Genomic DNA, 20,783 nt, shown 5'->3' on the forward strand with positions numbered 1-20,783 from the left:
CTTTGAAAAGTGCAATTTTGTTTGCACAGAACAGAGTAACTTTAGACATGGAAAAGGAAAGGGAAATACAAAGTTTGTTTTCCTTTCATTTGCTACAGCAAATTAGATGCTTTTATGCTCTTTATGTTGGAAATTCCATGTTAACGACTACAGATTAGCAAGGATGTCAGAGTTTTTTTTCTTATCTGAGCTCCTGAATAAAATCAACATTGCCAGCGGCTCACGTCCAAGGTATGGTCTAAATTTACATGAAATATCACATTACAAATGTCTGAAGGTACATGTCATGGATAATTCAGTTCATATGGGCAGCCTTTTAGACTCTGAGGGATATGCAATCAAGTCTTTCCCCCCAAAGGAATTTAGAGTTTCTGTGAAAAATACATTTTAAATTTTAAAGGAACTCCTGTAGGGATGGTGCGTTATTTTGGGGTTTAGTGAGGAATAAAAAGTGCTTACTATAGCTTGCTTCCCTGCACCCATATTGTTTTTTTTTATTTGTTTTGTTTTGTTTTTTCCTAGTGTCACCTACTTCTATACTAAAATTTAGGTTACTTTGAAGGTTTCATTTTCTTTATTTCTTATATAATCCAAACACATACATTCAAATACTTGAAATATTGTTGGGGGGGGGGGGGGTTGGGTGGAGCAGCAATGATTGATAATAAACATGTCGTTATTTTCACTTTTCATTAAAATAGGCATATTCATTAAAATTTTGTCTATTTTAAAATAAAATGAATGAAGATGTGGTATGTTTGACAAGATCTGTGCTTGATTAGCTAGCCTTTGTTCCCTCAGCCTAGTTGAGTATGTCACTGCTGTGTTGTTATTGGAGTGGCAGATTTCTTCAATAAACCATATAATTAAATATATATATTCTTTTTATTTTTTTCAGTGTAGTTCTGTGTTGCATCAGATTTAGATTTCATTGATTTTATTTTATTTTTTATTTTATTTTATTTTATCCCAAATGCTACAATAGATCCTAATTACTTCCAGATCTCTTGGAAGTATTTCTGTTTGGTGATGCAGCTTCTGCAGAAACTGAATGGTGTTATCCCAAAGGAGTCTTATCTCATGCCACTTGTATTTTTCTGTATCTTATCTATTAATAGGGGAAATTCATCTTCTAAAACAGAAAATATTCTTAGTATTTAAGACACCTTTCAACTTTACCATTTTAAAAACATAGTGTTATAGTATAAATGGTTCTCTAGGAAAAAATGCTGTCACTTGCAGATCTAGAATATGTGTAGAATATCTGACTAATTTCAGGATTTAGTAGTTTTCAAAACATCATTCATTCTATTGATTTCCCCTCCCCCTATGTTAGAAATTTGATCAAGATAATAACTCAGGAGCTTCCAAAGGAAATATCAAAGCCAGAATGGAAATAATCTGCTTCTAAATCCCTATGTTGAGGATTTTTTTTTTCTTGTAGATGCTATCCATTGTAAACTGGATTTTACTAGAAAATCTGGGAGTGGGGAGGGAAAAGATATACATAACCAATAAATGCTTTTAATTAAAACCTTTTATGAGATTCTCAAATAATTGATAACACATGGTTCTTCTGTAGGTAAGCTGTAGGTAAATTCTGTAAACAGTTTGCTTTTATGAAAAAATACACAGCTGAAAGTGTCTTAAAGAAAGCAAACTATATCAAGAGTATATCAATTTCACAAACCCTGGTACATAATTGATGGATAAACTGGGCTTCAGCTAAGCCTTTCAAACTTTGTTTAACAGTGTGAGCCTCATAAATGAGTTGTGTTTGTCTACATTGTCTAGTCTATTAACCTGGAAAGTCAGAAGCTGCTTGGATAGATTCCAGTCTGTCTCTCCATATCACAGGAAGACAGTCAGTACATACTTTAAAAAAAAAAAAAATCTGTGAAGGATCTTCTCCCATGTAGCACAGTCCATAAAATGGTCTCCAGAGATTTGATACATGTAAAACATGGTGGTTTTATACTATTATATACATTTAAAAAAAAAAAAAAAAAAAAAAAAAAAAAAAAAAAAAAAAGGCAAGATCTATAAACCAGCTTCCAGAGAGATTTAGTATTAAATGCCCTAGGAGATCCAAACGTGCCTCCTGTCTCAAGGGATGGTATATGTCCTAGGCTTCAGAGAATGGCAGCTGCTCAACACAGAAACTCAGAAGTTGATCAAAACCAGAAATCCTTTCCTGGTCCCTATAGCTGACCAGAAGAAGCCTTGAAGTGTGGGATTCATCTAAAAGAAGCACAACTCATGCTTCCTGATACTACACATATTCTATTCAACTCTTTCTAGAAAAGTAGGAATTCTACGGCTCTGAGGTATAGTTCCTTCTTATCAATACCACTCCAACAGGTATCTTATCATGTGTCCATCTCAAGACAGTTAACCTTTCTTTCTGTACTACAATATTTGAATGTCCGAATGTCTGTTTTTTACACTTTATATATTATTACAAACATTTTAATTTTCATTATAATTTTATTTATTTAATTCTGTATCTATTTAATCTTCTTGCCAATAGTAGATTATTTATGCCTATTATTCCTCATTTGTTCCTTTCTAAGGTATCTCTACATATCTCATGCTTCTTAATTTTTGATATCTCTTTAAGAGTACCTTTGACAGTAGCCCAAGTGTTTGCTATTCATGTTTTTCACACCAGCATTAGTAGGAAGGCTGACGAGAAGTTAAATAATGATTGCTTCTCTTAAATCTAAAGAATGATGAACTTAGAACTTAATTTACTTAGGATATATGCAACACAATTTGAATAAGGCTGATTATGAGAATTCCTACAGAGGTATATTTTTCTAACTTTTTTTTTTCCTAACCATGAAACAAATTGACTGTTCCACCTCTGGCCATGTTTACTCATTCATCCTGTTAGAATATTCATTGTTTCTGTATTTGTACCCATGCAACTAGGAGACAGATGCTGCATATCATATCATTGCAAAAGTCTGAATTAAAATTTGCTGAAGGGAAGGATGTCTATGTATATCTCTATACACAAGTTCCACAAGTTAAGTGATTTATTTATTTTTTTTTCTCTTGGAGTTTCTCACTTGCTTTGTAGAATTCTGGAAGTTGTCCAAAAGTTTATCCTTTTGTGTTGTCTTTGTAAGCTAAAGGAGTGTCAGAGAATTTACTCCCATTAATTCCTTGTCCATGTGGGGAATGTCTTTCAACCTAATCTCAGTCTTCATCTCTTGGCCATCTGCTTCTGATAATCTAACTTCCAAATGGAAATCATCAATGTATTCTTCCCAAGTAGTGGGGAAATCTTATTTTCTTGATTATTCTGTGAGGTGTCTTTCCAGGTACCTGTACACTCAGAAAGCTAATTCAGTGTTTTTTCATCAGTAACAAGCAGGATCTCTTCCATATCTCATTTACACCTGACTCATCATGAAAATTCTGGTGATTTCTCTCTCCTGTTCATATCAGAATATTTTTTGTCAGGGGAAAAAAAAAAAAAAAAAGCAAGAAGTATACATTTATTAGACATGAGTAAGATGCTGATTTGAGCTTTTTCTAGATTCATGGCAAAACAGGATGGATCAGAAAACTGTATGAATTACTTTCCTCATATCCCTGTATGTTAAGGTGTCTTCCCCTGACTTTTCTATTAACTCATCTACAATTGAGAAGGATCTTGGGTAGATAGAAGAAAACACCTAGAGAGTCAGAAAGAGCCATCTGGTATTTCTTTAAGGACTGAGAGTGGTTGCAAGACCTCATTATTGGAGACCATCATTATTGATACATAGTTGGCTTTCATTTTAAGTATGATGGAGAGAAAGTAAGAAGCAGTTTTAGAAAGTCTTCTCTTTACTGCTGTTTTGCAAAACTTCAAATTAGTTACCTTCAGCATAAAAGAATAGTAACTGGACTAGCTTTTAACATGATTATCAATAGCAACACAAGTTGCTAATAATAATTTTAAAATGTCTCAAAAAAAATATTTTTCCAGTCATGGAATAAACTCTAGAAATTCTGGAGATGTGTGCATCTTCATGTATATATCTTCTATCTGTTTTAGAGGTATGTGATGATTTCTACAAGGCAATTAAGATTACTACTTTAACATCTGAATAAATTTGGCCATTTCTCTAGTGCTGTTTGGATAATGTAACTGTTTTTACAGTTGGGGACTTTTTTTTTTTTCCTCTTTTCTTCTAAGATACCAATGAAATGTTCCTCTGGGAATGTTTGACTTCATTTTCAAGATAAATTGGGCAATTACCACAGGTGATCTGAAGGGCAATGGGTCTGTGTGCTTCCAAGGAAAAAAAAAAAAAAAAGGTTTACATAGATTAACATTATTCTCAGTCAAGAATATAAAAGGAAAAAGAGTCTTGTGAAAGTGAAATCTAAAACTTTCTATTACCTTTGTTGCATTGTTAAAGTCATATTCACATAAATTGTGTTGTGAAAGCTTCACATTCATTTTCTTTTCTGAGATTTGGCAAGAAGCCTAATGGATTCCAATACTTTCAGATTTGCCTTCAAGAAGAATGTTGTCTGCCATTATGCAGCATCTTTTTTTTGTGGGAAATAGTCACTTTTGAAAATGATGACCTGTCATAAAATTCTAAAATTATTTCCAAATTTACTTGAAAGAGTAGACCAAAATACATTTTATTTATAATCTATTAACAGTATATATGTTAGTATGGGAGAAGAATAAAAGCAATAAAATTCTTAGATCTGATTCTCATTCCAAACAGTAATGGAAGGCCTCTTACATTTTGGCCTCTGATCTCTGTAGCTCGATTCTTTTAGGAGTGGAAGGAAGGATCCTATGATCTTAAAAACTACACAATGTGCTCAAAAATGTATGCGGCTATATCTTTAAACCATTTTTTTCTCATACCTACTTTTAATGGGCATGTTTTTCTGTAATAAATAAACCTTTCCCTCAATCTTATAATGTTTCCTTTGAATATTTCTACTTAAATGACGTAAAGCAAGTTATCAGTGATTTTAGTAGGAAACATCAAAACATGGAGTTCAAACCCAAGGTAAATTACATGCATGTTGTGAATTGCAAACACATTTTTATAAACTTTTCAGTTCCATATCCTTATAAAAGGTAGCACTTGTACAGCTCCATGCAAGACTTTTGTCCAGACATATGAAAGCATCCAGAAAGAGAACCGATATAACAAAATTGCATCTGTCAAGAAGTAATGATTAAAATACAGTAATTGAAGAACTGAGATATCAAGTGGGTTATTAATATCTTAGACTAGAAAATTAAATAAATATTCAATATGACAAAAAAAAGAAAAAAAAAAAAAGGAAAAAAAAAAAAGGAACAAACAACTCCTGATTAATTCAGTACGTAGAGAAGAGAGAAGTTCAGAGAAACTGAAATTGAGATTGTGGCTCCTGTAGTGTAAGGAGTTGTTGAATGATTATTAGACAGGGTATCTGTCTAGTCAGTAAGTGCAATTTGTTGAGACAATTCTGAAGGAATGTTACACTTCCTTAGAGAAATTGGAAATGGTCAGAATTGTCACATAGATTATGAAAACTCTGAAAATCACTATTCTTTTTTATCAAGGTTGAGTACATCATATTTATTATTTAATTTATTAATATATAATTAATTGTTATGTAGCATTAATATTACATATGTAATATGCATTAATATTATTAATATGTAATATGCATTAATATCATTGATGTGTAATTTTAATACATAATTAATACATAATCTTAATACGTAATTAATAAAATAATGTATAGAAATTTAACATATGATATATTATTAATATAGTATAGATAGTATATTATGAATATTTAAATGATGTATTATAAATAATATATTATAAATATATATAAATTATAATTTATGTATATATTTATAATATAGATATTATAATATTATAATATATTTATATATTTAATATATATAATAATGTATTATAAGTATGTTATATTATGAAAAAATGTCATATTTTATAGTAATATATAATTAATGTAATTAATAATTATTTGATTATTTAATTTATCAATTTTAAATATCACAAGAGTTTTTTGTAAAATAAATTGTCTACTTGTCATGAATAAAAATCAGAAAAGTAAGCAGAGGCTGATTTGGAAAGAATATAAAGAATAAAAGAATGAAGAATAGAAACTGAAAAAAAATATATTTTTTTTTCAATTTTTAATTGGACAAAAATTTCAGAAATTCAATTTTCTTGTTGTTATCCTTTTATATTTTTTATTATTATTGTTTGTTGTACTAGAGATTGTAGGAGATTGTAGAACTGTGTACTAGAGATCTGTAGAAGGAGCAGGTTGGAGGAAAATGTACTCAGAAAAAAAAAAGTAACTATATCAGAAAATAAGAAAATATACATCTTATTTTGAAAGAAAAAAAAAAGGCCTGAATTTCATGTTGTATCTATACTGTGATATGGTTCCTTATCTAGAAATTTTCACCTTTTACCATCATCTCAGGTGGTTTTTTTTGCTTGTTTGTTTTCTAAATATAAAATATAAATATAAAACATTTAGAATGCAGAGAGATTGGACAGTAATTTAATTGAATGTCATAAGTTACATTGTTTAGTTATTGTGAATGAAGACAATTTTTCAATTTTTGATTTTTTTTTTTTCAACAGCAATAATGTTAAAAAAAGAAAAAAAATTCAATATCCTCTTTCTGTTTTTATTATGAAGAAGTGCTGTCATTCTATAATACTGAGTCTATTAGTCTCTAAACATGCATCTATCCCTGAGTCTTCTATACAATGCCCATGATCAAGAGGAATACCTTGTTTGGGTAGTGGTACAGTGCTGGCAGTATTTTAGTCATAGAATAGCTTGGGTTGAAAGGGACCTTAAAAATCTAGTTTCAACTCCCCTGTCATAGGCAGGGATGCCACCCTGGCAGGTTGCTTAGGGCCTCATCCTGCCTGGTCTTGAACACCTCCAGGGATAGGGCATCCACAACCTCTCTAGGCAACCTGTTGCAGTGTCTCACCACTCTCTGAGTGAAGAATTACCTCTTAACCTCTAATTTAAATCTCACTTATTCTAGTTTAAAACCACTCCTCCTTGTCCTGTCATTATCTGATTGAGCAAAAATTCACTCTCCATCTTTTTTTATAAGTCCCCTTTAAGTACTGAAAAGCCACAGTGAGGTCACCCCAGAGCTAGTTCTTCTTTAGGCTCAGCAACCCCAGGTGTCTGAGCCTTTCTTCATAGGGGAGGTGCTTCAGTCATCTGCACTGCCCTGTGAAGCAAGACCCTTTTTCCAATGGAAAGGGAAACACATTCTTCTTGTATAGAAGAAATTCTCTGGTAAAACATTTTGGCAGTCTTCATCATGTTGTTAGTATCAGCAGTTGTGATGCACAGAAAAGTCTTCCAGCTCTCATTTGAAGGCCCAGAAGTTTCGTGATATGAACTACACCTGAGATGTAGTTATTTAAGCACTACATTGTTAATAACCAAGTGGTTATTAACAAATTAACAAATGCTATGCTTCTATTTGCCTGTAGCATAAATTGTCCAGTGGTCACTGCATTCATTATATTTGGTGTATGCATGTCTTTCTGCTTCTTGCATCTCGAGGGTGAGAAAGATTTTCTGTGGAAACTAAGATAATACAACAAAACCTTTTCACATTCTTTGAGCAAATAGTTCTAAGTCTTAATTTCACTTCTTAAAATGTCTTTTATTTTTGCTATTTGTTATTGGTGGATTAATGGAGGCTTGGAATATATAGTAAATTTACCGTGAAGCAATGCATGAACTACAAATCCTTGTTTCTTTGTGTTTCTGCATTGTTACATTTCCATTATTTTTTTATAAATACGCGGGTAGGCTTCATACACTTTCATCATGAACCAATGAGATTTTCTATCTATGAAGACATACAGAGAGATTTGTTTGCTAGATCTACTGGCATTTTAAGTACCTTGAGATATCTCACCAATGATCAAGTTAGGTAGCTTAAATTTTGTGCAGTGTTAAGACATTGAGCAGGAATATCTGACAAAAGACTTGCAAATATGTCTTAACTTTTTGTGGACACAGGTAGACAGGATAAACAAAAGTACTTAAAATACCACTAGGTATTTTGAAGCAATTGAATCCTTTCCCTATTAGTTTCTCAGATAGACTTTGTGCTATACTAAGGACTTAATTTCTTTCAAAAACTAGATCACTAGACTTGCTTCAGTCACTGGTTTTGGAAAAGAACAAAATGAACTCCACTGAACAAAGGATCTTTTACAATGGTTTTCCAGCCCACAAACTAGTGGCTTGAATGTTGATACTCTGTATTCCCTAACTGAAACTTACTTGCTCAGTAATGGATATACTTGGGTATATACATCAGGTATTTTAGCAACTTTCTTCTTACAGAACCTATCAGGAGCAGAAGAATTGTTTGTTATGATTTGTTTTGTTTTTAAAATGCTTAAGTTGGTCAAATATATGAATTTTCATGGTAAAAAGCATGATTAGTGGCTCATTTTCCCAACAGTTATTTGAGAAAATTTCCTCATTCTGTGCAAAACTGTTTTTCCTGCCCATGTCAGGAGGCAAGACTTGGGAAATTCTGCCTGATGTTTTTATTCCTGGAAAAAGGGAATGTAAAGCAGAATAGCTCTGCAACTCTAACTCTCTCTACCTGTTACTGTTTATAATAAGTCTTAGACTAGATGATTTCTCTCTGAACTATAATCCAGCTGATGTATTTTGATATTTTTTTCTACATAATGAAAAGGAAATGTTTAAATAAAAGTTCTAAGGAATTATTCTAAAAGAAAGTTATCTTTACTTTATAAAGAGATAGCTTGATTTTATTTTATTTTTAGTTCAAGAACCAAAAGACAGACAGTTGAGGGGACAGAGGCAGTGTGTTTTATGACATAAATCTGTTTATGTTGCATTAAGAATTTTGTCTTTAGTCAAGTGGTATATGAGGTAAAAATTATTATCCTTTAGTATTCTATTAAATGGTTTAAATTGGTTTCAAAAGTTTATCTTGTGAAACCATGTTAAAAGTAAATAAATAAATAAAATTTAAGTTTCAGATTATTATTACCTACTTATCTTGTTTACAGACATAACGGGGGAAAAAAAGCAGAGACTGAACTCAAGGGTGGGTGGATGGTATATAGATTATTCCCTGCATTACATGAAATGTAAAAGGTGTAACAGTGAAGTAAAGTGAAAAAGATGATGCTGCCATGCTTTGTTGCATCTAATATGTTCATTGGGCAACTGTATGAATGGAAGAAAAAAGATTTGTTTATTTTATGTGTGTGTATTTTCAAGACAGGGAAACTAAATATTGCTTAAGCATAATACAGAAAATATGACCAGCTAAACTTTATTTGAAAATTAGAATAAATTACATGTTTTACATGATCAGGTCATCCTTTGTAAGGGAGGGAAAAAAAAAAAAAAAAAGAGAGAAGAAAAAAGAAAAATAAGAGCAGCATTAGATTAAGAAGTTCAGACAAAATTACAAAATTCAAGCTTCTTAGGAAGTCATCAGGGTCAGTTTCAGAAATGTGGTTTAAAGTCCTTGGGTTTTGATCATGTTATATTTTATCTTCTTAGGAATGGCAAAATTCTATTCAGAAGAATGCAGGACTTGCATTTATTGAGCTCATCAATGAAGGAAGGTAATTAATTTTAAAGCTTTTGAAAAAGTAGTAATTTTGCATTTATTCCATTGGGTGATAATACTTCCTCACCATCTGTTCCAAAAAGATTGTGAAAAGGCCATTATAATTAACAGATTTATTGTATAGATACTTTACATTGCAAATATTTAATTTAGAAATATATAAATTCTATTTCTTTTTCCATTGGCAGAAGGAAATAGAGACCCCATATAGATGTTTGGGTTTGTTTGAGAATTGAACCACCATTTTCCTGAGCAGCAAGGTTGCTTTACCCAGACAGTCCAGGAAGCCCGATCTGTAAACCCATCTGCTGCTCCATCTGTTTTAGAAGCACAGCATTTATTGTACAGATGCACATCTTTATACTGTCAGTTCACAAGGATTTTATCTAAAATTTTGGGTCCAATTTTAGTCCTGGAAAGCACATAAGACACCATGTTTAGAAGAGCTGCCTTGCTTTTGCAAGTTGTTAAGATAGTTTATTATCAATCCTCGAGTAATTTTAATGCTGTATCTGTTTATATCTTCTACACTGTGCGATGTTTGTCAATACTTCCAGTCAGTCAGCTGGGCACCAATGGGGAAATGGGGACTCTATGGCCTAGCTGGTAATGGCATGCCAAAGACAAATGCAGCCACTTGTGTAATGTGTGTCATTTCTATTGGCCAGTAAATTAAATCTACTTAAATCTAGATGTTTTGATAACTGCATTTGAAAAAAATTATATAGCAATATGCCAGTTGAAGAGATTTACGTGTGTTTTGTTGTTTATGTTTTCCCCAAAGATAGTGCATAATTGCCAGTAGTAAAGTATCAAATCTCTGTATTATAGGATACTTTTTGTCTAGCTGATATTTCAGTGGCTAAGCCATGCATTCATTTCAGAGGAAAAGTAGAAAGCATTAGAGAATAGATAGGAACATTACAATCTGGAAATCAGGAACATGTGCCTTTATACCCAGTTTTTGGTTGGTATAAATTTTCTTAGATTCCATGCAGATACTGAAGTTACAGTACAATTATAACAGTTAGAAGTATATTCTGTTCATTGGAAATTTTTTATTGCTATGAAGCAGCTATTTGAGTTTACACTGTAAAGGGCTCACCTGAGTGAGTTACATACTGCACCTTATGCAGTAAATATTATACATAATAGACCAAACAAATATATTAAATTTATGGTTTTTTGTGTTTTTTTTTTTTTTTTTTTTTTTTTTTGATAATATTGTAGAATGCCATTTTGATCCTTTTTATTTCTCAGCCTGACTAGTGAGGTCAAACATTATTGCATGCTCACTATTGATAAAATGTTCCTTCTGAACAAATCTCATATCTGCATATTTTTAGCAATTAGGTATTAAGGTATCAGTGGACCCTTTTCAAAATAAAATAATATTGAAGAACTGCTACTTAAATACAGTCAAAGGAATGTCTAATCAAACTGCCCTTAGACACATGCTCCTCTATATACTTTTGTCATAAACATGTCTTAGAACAAGTGTGTGCACATTACTAGAACGCTCTTCTTTGCAATCAGCCCATCCATTTTTAATTTATCCTTTTGGGGATAAAGATAACAGTCTTTTAACTGAAAATTGTTATAAATATTTATTCTACTTAATAGCTAAACTTGTGAATGCAATTCATCAATCATAGCTAGGGAATGCAATTGTGCAGTTGTCAACAATTAACAGGATATAAACAGTTGATGAATGTGCAGCTGAATTAAAGTGCTCCCTAGGATAACCTGAAATTATAAACTGGATCATTTAAAAGAATCTAACAAAGGATCTTTATAATTAAAACAAAGCAGGGTTAATGGGATGTAAAATTGCATATAATTACTTTGCAATAATGATTGAATTTTAAATTATTAAAAGCAAAACCAAGACTAAGAATACTTTGAAGGACTTTCTGGGTTAGATTTTGAGAGACCTGGGTAATAAATCAACAGTTTTGAGCAAGCTTTTTCATTTGAGGGTGAAGGGGGGAAAAAAAAAAAAAAAAAAAAAAAAAAAAAAAGAAGTGTAATGCAGGGGATCATAATTTTTAATATCCTCAGTTAGATGTCTATCTGTTCAAATATATGCATGGTATTACAAGGTGATTTTCTGAGTACCTAACTTTAGTTTGTGCAGTAAATCATTCAAATGCCTTTCTGGTCTTTGTCTTTATTAGAAATGTTCTGAAACATAATATTTCAATGTAGCTATAGTAAAAATAATAATAAAAATTAACATCTATTTTCCTGCCACTTTAATAACTTGTGTTTTTAATTTAAATTTATTGTGTTCGTTTCTGGTTTTATTTGTTTTAGATCATGTTTTACCGGGAACGTCTGAATGCAAAAATATTTTTAGAATTGAGAATATAAACACTCTGATAGAGCTTTCTAGATTAATTCTGAATTTGTTCTTGACTGTCTGTCAAGTTAACAGTTGTTAGTATAGCAAAAGTATCTGACTATAGATTTAAATTAATGCTTTCAAAAAAAATACCTGCAAAGATATTTAATTTCAGAGTGTAGAATAGTACAGTCTGTAACATAAGTGAAAGATTTAGAGACATCATCTTTAACTTTATGCTTCGTTTTAATCAGTCTCATGCTATGAATATGTGATGTGGAGGGTATCACACGTCAAGAGCTTCGCTGATAGCAGTTTAATTAGGATTTTAGATTTACATTAGGGTATACACAAAAGTAGGTTTCTTAAATTATGAGCTAGATGAATCTGCAATGTCAGCTGTATTAGGGGACTTAGAAAGAGTTTGTTTAACGAGGAATGATATAGGAGGGACATTATAACCCATGTTTAAGTGGACTGGTAATGGACAAGGTCAAAAGAAAAAGGATACAGGGGGACAAGAACAAGAGATAAAATAGGAAACACCTCAAATATGTATACAAATGCATACAGCCTAGGAAACAAGAAGGAGGAATTACTCCATATGCAATATGGAGTAATGCAATAACAAAAAGTATGCAATAACAAAACCATGGCATCACTAGGATGAATGAGATTTGGTGGGATAACCTGGGATAACATTACAGAAGTGCTGTGATGGACAGATATGGGTTCCTCAGGAAGGACAGACAGAAAGCAAGGAAAGAGTGTTTCCTTCTGTGTAGTGTCAGGTAAAATGTATGGAGCTTTTCAGTGGGACAGAGGACAGTCCGACCGATAACTTGCAGGACAGGATGAGAGAAGAGGCTAGTAAAGGTGACATCATGGTGTGAGGTTGTTACAGGTCACCCATTCAGTACAAGGGAAATGATGAAGCATCTTTAAATAATTCAGGAAGTACCTGAATCACAAACCCTAGTTGTTGTGTAGGTCTTTAAGCTTACATAGTTCTGCTGAAAGTATAACAAGTGGGATGCACAGAGTCAAGAAGATTTCTGGAGGATGTTGGGTATAACTTCCTCATACAAGACGAACCAACTAAAAGTGACACACAGCTGGATCTGCTATTCACTAACAACCAGGAATTGTGTTTGGATGTAATTAATGTCAGCTTGGGCTATATTGACAGTGAAATAGCAGAGTTTGAAACACTGAGGAAAATGAGGATGGAGAGTAGCAGAGTAAAAACACCCCAGGGACAGTGATGCCACCACCTTCCTGAGCAAGCCGTTCCAATACCTAACCACTATTTCTGAGAGGAAATTTCCCCTAATTTCCAACGTGAACCTCCCCTGGTGCAACTTGAGGCCATTCCCTCTTGCCCTATCATTAATTACCTGCAAGAAGAGGCTGACACCCAGCTTTCAGGTAGTTATAGAGAGCAATAAGGTCTCCCCTGAGCCTCCTCTTCTCCAGATTCAACAGTCCCAGTTCCCTCAGCCACTCCTCATAGGACTTGTGTTCCATACCCCTCACCAGCTTTGTAGCCCCTCTATGGACGTAGTCCAGGGTCAAATTGTCTTTCTTGTAGTTAGGGGCCCAAAACTGAACACAATATTTGAGGTGTGACCTCACCAGTGCTGAGTACAAGGGGATGATCACCTTCCTGGTCCTGCTGGTTACACTATTCCTGATATTCAGGATGTAGTTGGCCTTCTTGGCCACCTGGGGAATGCTGCTGGCTCATGTTCAGATGAGCATTGTCCAACACCCTCAGATCCTTTTCTTCTGCACAGCTTTCTAGCCACTCTTCTCCAAGTCTGTAGCATTGCATAGGGTTGTTGTGACCAGAGTGTGGCACCCAGCACTTAGCCATGTTGAACCTCATCCCATTGGCCTCTGCCCATCGATCCAACCTGTCCAGGTCCCTCTGCAGGGCCTTCCTACCCTCCAGCAGATGGAAACTACCCCCCAACCTGGCTTTGTCTGCAAACAAGGGTGCACTCAATTCCCTCATACAAATCATCCATAAAGATATTAAAGAGGATGGGCCTCAACACTGACCCCTGGGGAACATCACTTGTGACCAGTCGACAGCTGAATTTAACTCCATTCACCACCATGCTCTGGGCCCAGCCATCCAGACAGTTTTTAATCCAGCAAAGAGCATACCTGTCAAAATTATTCAGGAAGTGGAAGTAGGGACAGGCTTGAAAGGAGGAATTTAGAAACATTTCTGGGACATGTAAGGAATGATGACAGGAAGGTCAAGGCTCAACTGAAAATGAGACATCTAAGAGGTATTAAGGGCAGTAAGTGATTCTGCCACTTCATTAGTAGTAAAAGGCTGACCAAGGAAAACATGGTCTGTTGTTGAATGGAGTGGATGATTTAGTGACAGATAAGGCTGAGGTGCTCAATGCCTTACTTGCCTTAATCTTCACCAAGCCTCTGTGTTTAGTGAAATGGTTCAAGGAGAACTACAAGTAGTGCATGAGGACTAAGTCAAGGATTCCTTTAGAGAAGTTGTCCAATGGTAAAGAGAATTCTTGCAAGGGATCTCCCTATTATCTCTGAAAGGTCAAGGAAATTGGGGAAGATCAGTGATGCCTCGAGAAATGTGAATGTTGCAACCATCTTCAAAATAGTCCAAAAAAGACAGAGAACTGTAAGCTGGTCAGATTCTCTTCTATCCCTCGGAAAATCATGAAGCATGTCCTTTTGGAACATTTCTGACCACATGAAGGAGAAAATGATTGAGAAAAGTCAACTTGGATTTACCAAGCCTAAACCATTCCTGACCAACCTGTTTGTCTTCTATGATAAAACAACTAGATCTGTGAACATGCAGAGAGCAGTGGACATCATTTATCTTGTCATTAGCTAGGCTTCCATACTGTCTCCCACAGTACTCAGGTATCAGAGTTAGAATGCTACAGACTGTATGGGTGGACAACTAAAAATGTAGAAAACTGGCTATGGGATTGGGTTCCAAGGGTTGTGGTTAATTGGTTGTACATTACCTTTATGCCTTTGGCAAATGGAGTATCTCAGGGGTCTAGCCTGTCTCAGAGATAGACGCTACAGATCATTACCAATTAGTCTTCCAGATATGGATTTCTATCCTCATTCCACTTACATTTTCTTCACTTACATATTTTCACAACATTAATCTATTAAGGGATGACCTTGTGCTTTCATCTAAAATCATTTCCTTTCCTTTTTTTCTTTTTCTTCTCAGAATTTCCTCTTTTTTAATAGCAGTAGTTGTCTAATCATAACAGAAATTTGAGCAAACACGAGACTCTATTTCTTCTCAGATTAAAAATTATAAGCTTTATTTCTGTAATTTCATCTCTACCTAAGTCTGATTTCTGCCTGTTTCCATGAAAATACACGCTTTTATATACTGACCTACCTAGACCTCAAGACATACTTAAAATTCACAGGAAGTCTTTTTCTTTTAAACCCTGTAGCATTAAGAGTTTTCACCAATTTCCTGGAAAGAGTGGCAGAATATCTGAAAAGATTGGAAATTTGTTTTATTTAAATTTAGATGAATTACTGATTAAATCCTGAAAAAAAAGACTAACAAAGACTTATGCTGCATTCTTTCCATGTCACACCTCAACTGCAGAAAACTTTCTTTTGGACATCTTTTATTGCAGTTTGACAGTTCTGTTAAGTTTGGTTTGTGGTAATTGAGCTCACTGTCTGCAACTCTTAAAAGCTCAAGCCCAGTGTTCAAAGGTACACCTGTGGTGCAATTTGCACCACATCAATCATTTGACTTATGACTTGCATTTGCAACTGGTTACTTATATACACCTTGAAAAGCTCATTTAGTATTTGAGTCCAAGCACACAGGGAGAAAAGATGGTGTTCCTGGCTTCTGTCTTGACAGTGGTCTTAATCATGGAAACCTTGAGGTCAGAACAGGGAGCTCATCTGAATCATCTAGAAATGCAAGATAACATGGTCTTCAGGCATCATGGGTGCTATGTAACTGAGGGCTAACAGAACAGTTTGCAAAGTTATGCAAAATCGAATGTATACAAATCCAGGCAGAAAATAGCACTGAGGTACGCTATGTAAATATGAAAAAAGGTGTTTGATCATTTTCTCTTTGACAGATTTAGCCAAATTCTGTTGCTGTACTGTTAGCCTCACCAAAAGTAACTTCTGATTGGAGGAATCCTTTACTAATTTTGAACGGCTGTTTTATGGAAATTCATCGTAAATGTTTTCTTCCATCAGTAGAAGATTCCTGTCTTAGACACTTACATAAAATTAAGCCCTGAATGTTTGTATTTCTGCTCCAGCTGAGGCATGAGCTTGAGCTCCCTGTTAGATTCACTTTTTATATAATTTCACATTCTTTACTACAGATGTCCTTGCCCTGCCTCCAGACTAGTAGCCAGTATGTGTTGGACAAAACATACACTGTTATGAATACCATTTATTCACTCAGATGTTCAGTATAGTAGGTTCAGTGGAGTTCTTAGACCTTTTTCAGTTTTTGAAGCAACTTCTAACCTTCTATTCTTCCTTGGTCAGGTCATATCTCAAAGCTGAGGCTGATTCTGAGATGCTGGCCATTTCAGTGGTATCTGTTGTTTTGGGATGTTTACTAAATGACCTCTATTTTAAAGAGACAGTTTCATCTTGATTTAAAAAATTCTTACGCAAAATAGAAAATCTTTAACAGGAGCAGATTAGATTCTTTTTAGTTAACTCAGTGACAATGACTCTTACTGGTTCTGTGGAATTCCTGAAACATTAATGGTTACTCTCCATAAAGTTTATCTTGCCACTGTGTTCATGTTGTAGAGCAGTAGCTGGTCTTTGCATATTGTACTTTCAAATTTTTCTCTAGTAAATTCTTCATCATTCCCCTTTTGCAAGAATCGGGCCTCTGTGCCAGACATTACCTTCTAATGTTTATGGGAATTTACTTTCAAAGTATTTACAGCAGCACCTCATCTTGTAGAACTTCAAACTGTTCAAGTCAGGCTAGTATATGAATCCTATTATAGGTACCAAGTTCAATGATAGGTTTCATTTCTTATGAATTCCATTAAGAGTAATAATTGTCAAAACAACTGTGTTTGGTGAAAAGTGGCATATTTCCAGGCTGCTTCTTGGAAAAATTAAGCTGTGGGCATCTGATGAAAGTAAGTCAGAGAAACATCTGTTTCCCTGGACATGTGAGTTGGCAGAACTTCAGGAATGAGTAGAGGAAGCAAGACCTTAGCTAAATTATAACAAATGTTCATTTTGTAATCTGTTTTGAAAGTTACTGCTTGGGACTGATCAGCTTTTTTAGTTTATCTCAAATGAAAGAAAGATTGGATAACATAAGCACAATTGTTTTATCTAGCAGTATAACAGTTAAGAGCCCTCTTTCTCTGTGTGTGAGATTATTACTAGAAATAACTGACTGCAAGATAAGAGTCAGCATAGAATAATGAAATACAAGTTTTCATCCTGTATTTTTGATGGGTGTAAAAATAGCTCTGTTTGTCATAACATATCCCAATTGAAATTTAAATCTGTTTGCAAGCACATTACAGTTCCTGCATGTTTCCAAGACAGTTTGGGACGGTTTGGACAGTTGGGTATAGTCTTAGCATTGTCTCTGTTTCCAAAAATTCAAAAGATATTGTCCCAGGCTCTTATTATTTACCTGAGTGACTTAGAATGTAGAACTCCCCAGTCCAGCCTTTTTAAAAGTGTTTAAAGTGTCTGAAACACTGGCCATCTAATTGTTTATACATACTTTTTCGCAATTTGCTTTAAACTAAGTTTGCACTTTGCTAAGTGCTCTAGACTTTTAAAGTGACCTTACTGAGGACACAATCACGGAGAGCAAACTACATGGATTTAAAATACCTTCTTGCATATTCCTAAACAACATTTGCAAAAAACTCATGTTTATGAATCAACATGTCCTGAGATGTTCCCTCACTCGGTGTGCTCTCTGCCATAAATCTGAGACTCTTCCATTGTTAGGTGAGGGAAAGCCTGCTCGGTACTTGCATTCTTACACATACTGCAGCCCCATCATGCTTATTTTTCAGCACTGGCATATCTAAATTCTAGTTTTTATTTCCATTTTCCATATGTTCAGCTAGAAATTTCACTCCCATCTGTACAGAAAACTCACTTCCCTATAGAAGAGTACCAGGATTTAAGTCATAAATGACCTCAGACTACTTTGTTGGTGGATTTTTTACTGGAAATCATTTGATTCAGTCTAAAAACAAATCAAACCCATTTCCTAATAAGGCAGCTTTAACTGTGGTTCAAAAATTTGTTGGCATTAATAGAAATCAAGTTTGTCTTGATAAAGAAACCATAAGTTACCAAGTTACTGTTTCATCTTTACCTTATCCTGTAAGAATTGCTGCTCAAATGATAAAAGTTTTGCTGATTATCAGTTCCTAAGTGAGATCAGCTCATCTGAGGAAGGAAAGGGCAACACATTTGGCTTCAATTCTGATAGGAGTTTCAGTGGTAGAACTGAATAAATGGATAAAGCCAAAACCTTTTCTAGACTAATTCTGGTTTGGTCAATCACAAATGACTAGGAAAAAGTACAGCAAGCCTGTGGTGACACTTCTCAGACAACTCCTTAGCCCTGTGGGAGGACAACTTGTATGGGCATTAATAAGCAAGACTAAAGGGCCAAATTCATCTCTATCTCAACATCAACATGGACTAATGTCCATCTATTAGCCACTCTCAAAAAAACTTGTATAGGATGAAGATTTACAAGGGTAAACAAGAACAGTGGGTATGATTCAGTCACAAGAAATGTTCAATCATCAGTGATAAGGAAGTGTCATTAAAGAATATGCTTTATTTCCAAAGAAGAATAAAAGTGGTATTGCTCTCAAATTTAAGATTTTCCTCTCTATTTAGCAAGTACATATGCATTTTTTTGTGCCTCAAGCTCCTCATTAGGTGGATTGGTCACTCCAGTGTAGAAGGATGGTTTGGGAAAGATGCAGAGAATATAATTTTATATTATAAAAAAAAAAAAAAGGAGTGCTCCATAAAAATCTGTGAATGGGAAACATAGTTGGGCAGATGACTGAAATATTGATATATATTGATATATATCAATATCAATATTCAGACCTGTATTAATAATGATATTTTAGAACAGCATTATTATAAGGTATTTACATATTATATAATGTAACAGTATGAAACATGACATTTTTGCTAGAGACATATATGCTAGAGAATTGGTTTATCTTTTGGAAATGTCTGAGAAGGTAAAAGACCAGTCTATCACAGAAATTTTCTTGTAGAAAATTGTAGAATATAGGGATAAACAAAAGGAAAATACTCTTCTAGATTTGCATCAGAAAAGGTACTACCATTGAGATACTGCAACATTACTGTTACTATGTAAATAATGCTGAGAATTTGTCTATAGTAATGCTGCCAGTCTGGGCTATGCACAGTTAGGAAAGGTGAAATCAGTCTCTGGGATGAGTAAACCCCAAAAGACAATCTTTTAGTAAATATTCTGGCATAAAAGAAAAGTTAAAGAGAGCTGCATTATTTAGCCTAGTAAAGTAGGGACGGATGGAATATCAGAAGGTCATAAGAAAGAACAAGAATTAAAACTAATGCAAACATTTGCATAAAAATGGAACAATAAAGACTACTGAAGAATACGTTTGGACTGGAAAGTAAAGAATTTTAACCTTCAGAGGAGTTTCCAAAGCTGTGCTGGAAGCAAGAACCTTGATCACATTTTCACAAATAAAAGATTTATGAGCTAGATTTCATGAAAACACATTTCATAAAGATAGTTTATGAAGGAATTTTTATGATGTAACTGCATTTTGTAGTGAAGGAGTAAATTTTCTGGTCTTTGTCCCTCTCTTTTATTTATATATATATATGTATATATATATATATATATATTTGTTTCATCAGCAGTCTCTGATACTATCAAGTGTGAGATTTTTCCTAGTTTGGGATCCTTTCTGAATTTTTTTATTTTTTTTTTGTAAATGATGATCCACAAGATAGTCATAAGCACTTGTTCTCATGCCAGAAAAGTCTGAGATTTCTTTTATTTTAATCTTGTGCCATGCATGTGATTGAGTTAATAGGATTTACCCAGGCAACTGGGAAACAACTAGGAGATGAACCTGAAGATTACAGGAAAGCAAACATCACTCCTTCAGGAAGGGCAAGAAAGAGGACATGGGAAACTACAGGTCGGTCAGCCTCACCGCAGTCCCTGGGAAGGTGATTTAGCAGCTAATTCTGGAAACTATTTCCAGACACATGAAAGAGAAGAAGATCATCAGGAGTAGTCAGCGTGGATTCACTAAGGAGAATTCATGCTTGACTAACGATAAGCTTCTATAATAAAATGAACAGCCTGATGGATGAGACAAGAACAGTGGATATTGTATTCCTGGACTTCAGTAAGGCCTTTGACAGTGTACCCCATAAGATTGTTATAGAGAAGCTGTTGAAGTATGAGCTGGATTTGCAGATCAAAAAATGGCTGAATAGCTGGACAAAAATGGTAGTGGTCTGTAGTGTGAACTCTACTTGGATGCCCATATCAAGAGAAGTACCCCAGGGCTCAATACTGAGTCCAATCCTGTTTAATATCTTTGTTAACAATCTGGATGATGGAGTAGAGTTCACCCTCAGGAAATGCAGGGATGACACAAAAATGAGTGGAGAAGCTTACTCACTAGAAGTGAGCCATCAGTCAGCCATCCAGAGTGA

The 20,783-nt window shown here is 34.2% G+C and overlaps 1 protein-coding gene across 10 annotated transcripts in view; it reads left to right on the forward strand.

Annotated features, from left to right (window-relative positions):
• Window positions 1-20,783, forward strand: part of NBEA (neurobeachin) — a 522,340-nt gene that overhangs the window by 259,210 nt on the left and 242,347 nt on the right. For all 10 annotated transcript variants that reach the window (XM_084537470.1, XM_084537471.1, XM_084537462.1 and 7 more), the window contains one exon: window positions 9,601-9,665. In XM_084537470.1, the coding sequence (XP_084393596.1) occupies window positions 9,601-9,665 (65 nt within the window). The remainder of the gene's footprint in view (window positions 1-9,600; window positions 9,666-20,783) is intronic.

This window comes from Aythya ferina (genome assembly GCF_964211825.1).
Source record: "Aythya ferina genome assembly, chromosome: 1".
NCBI classification, from domain to species: Eukaryota; Metazoa; Chordata; class Aves; order Anseriformes; family Anatidae; genus Aythya; species Aythya ferina.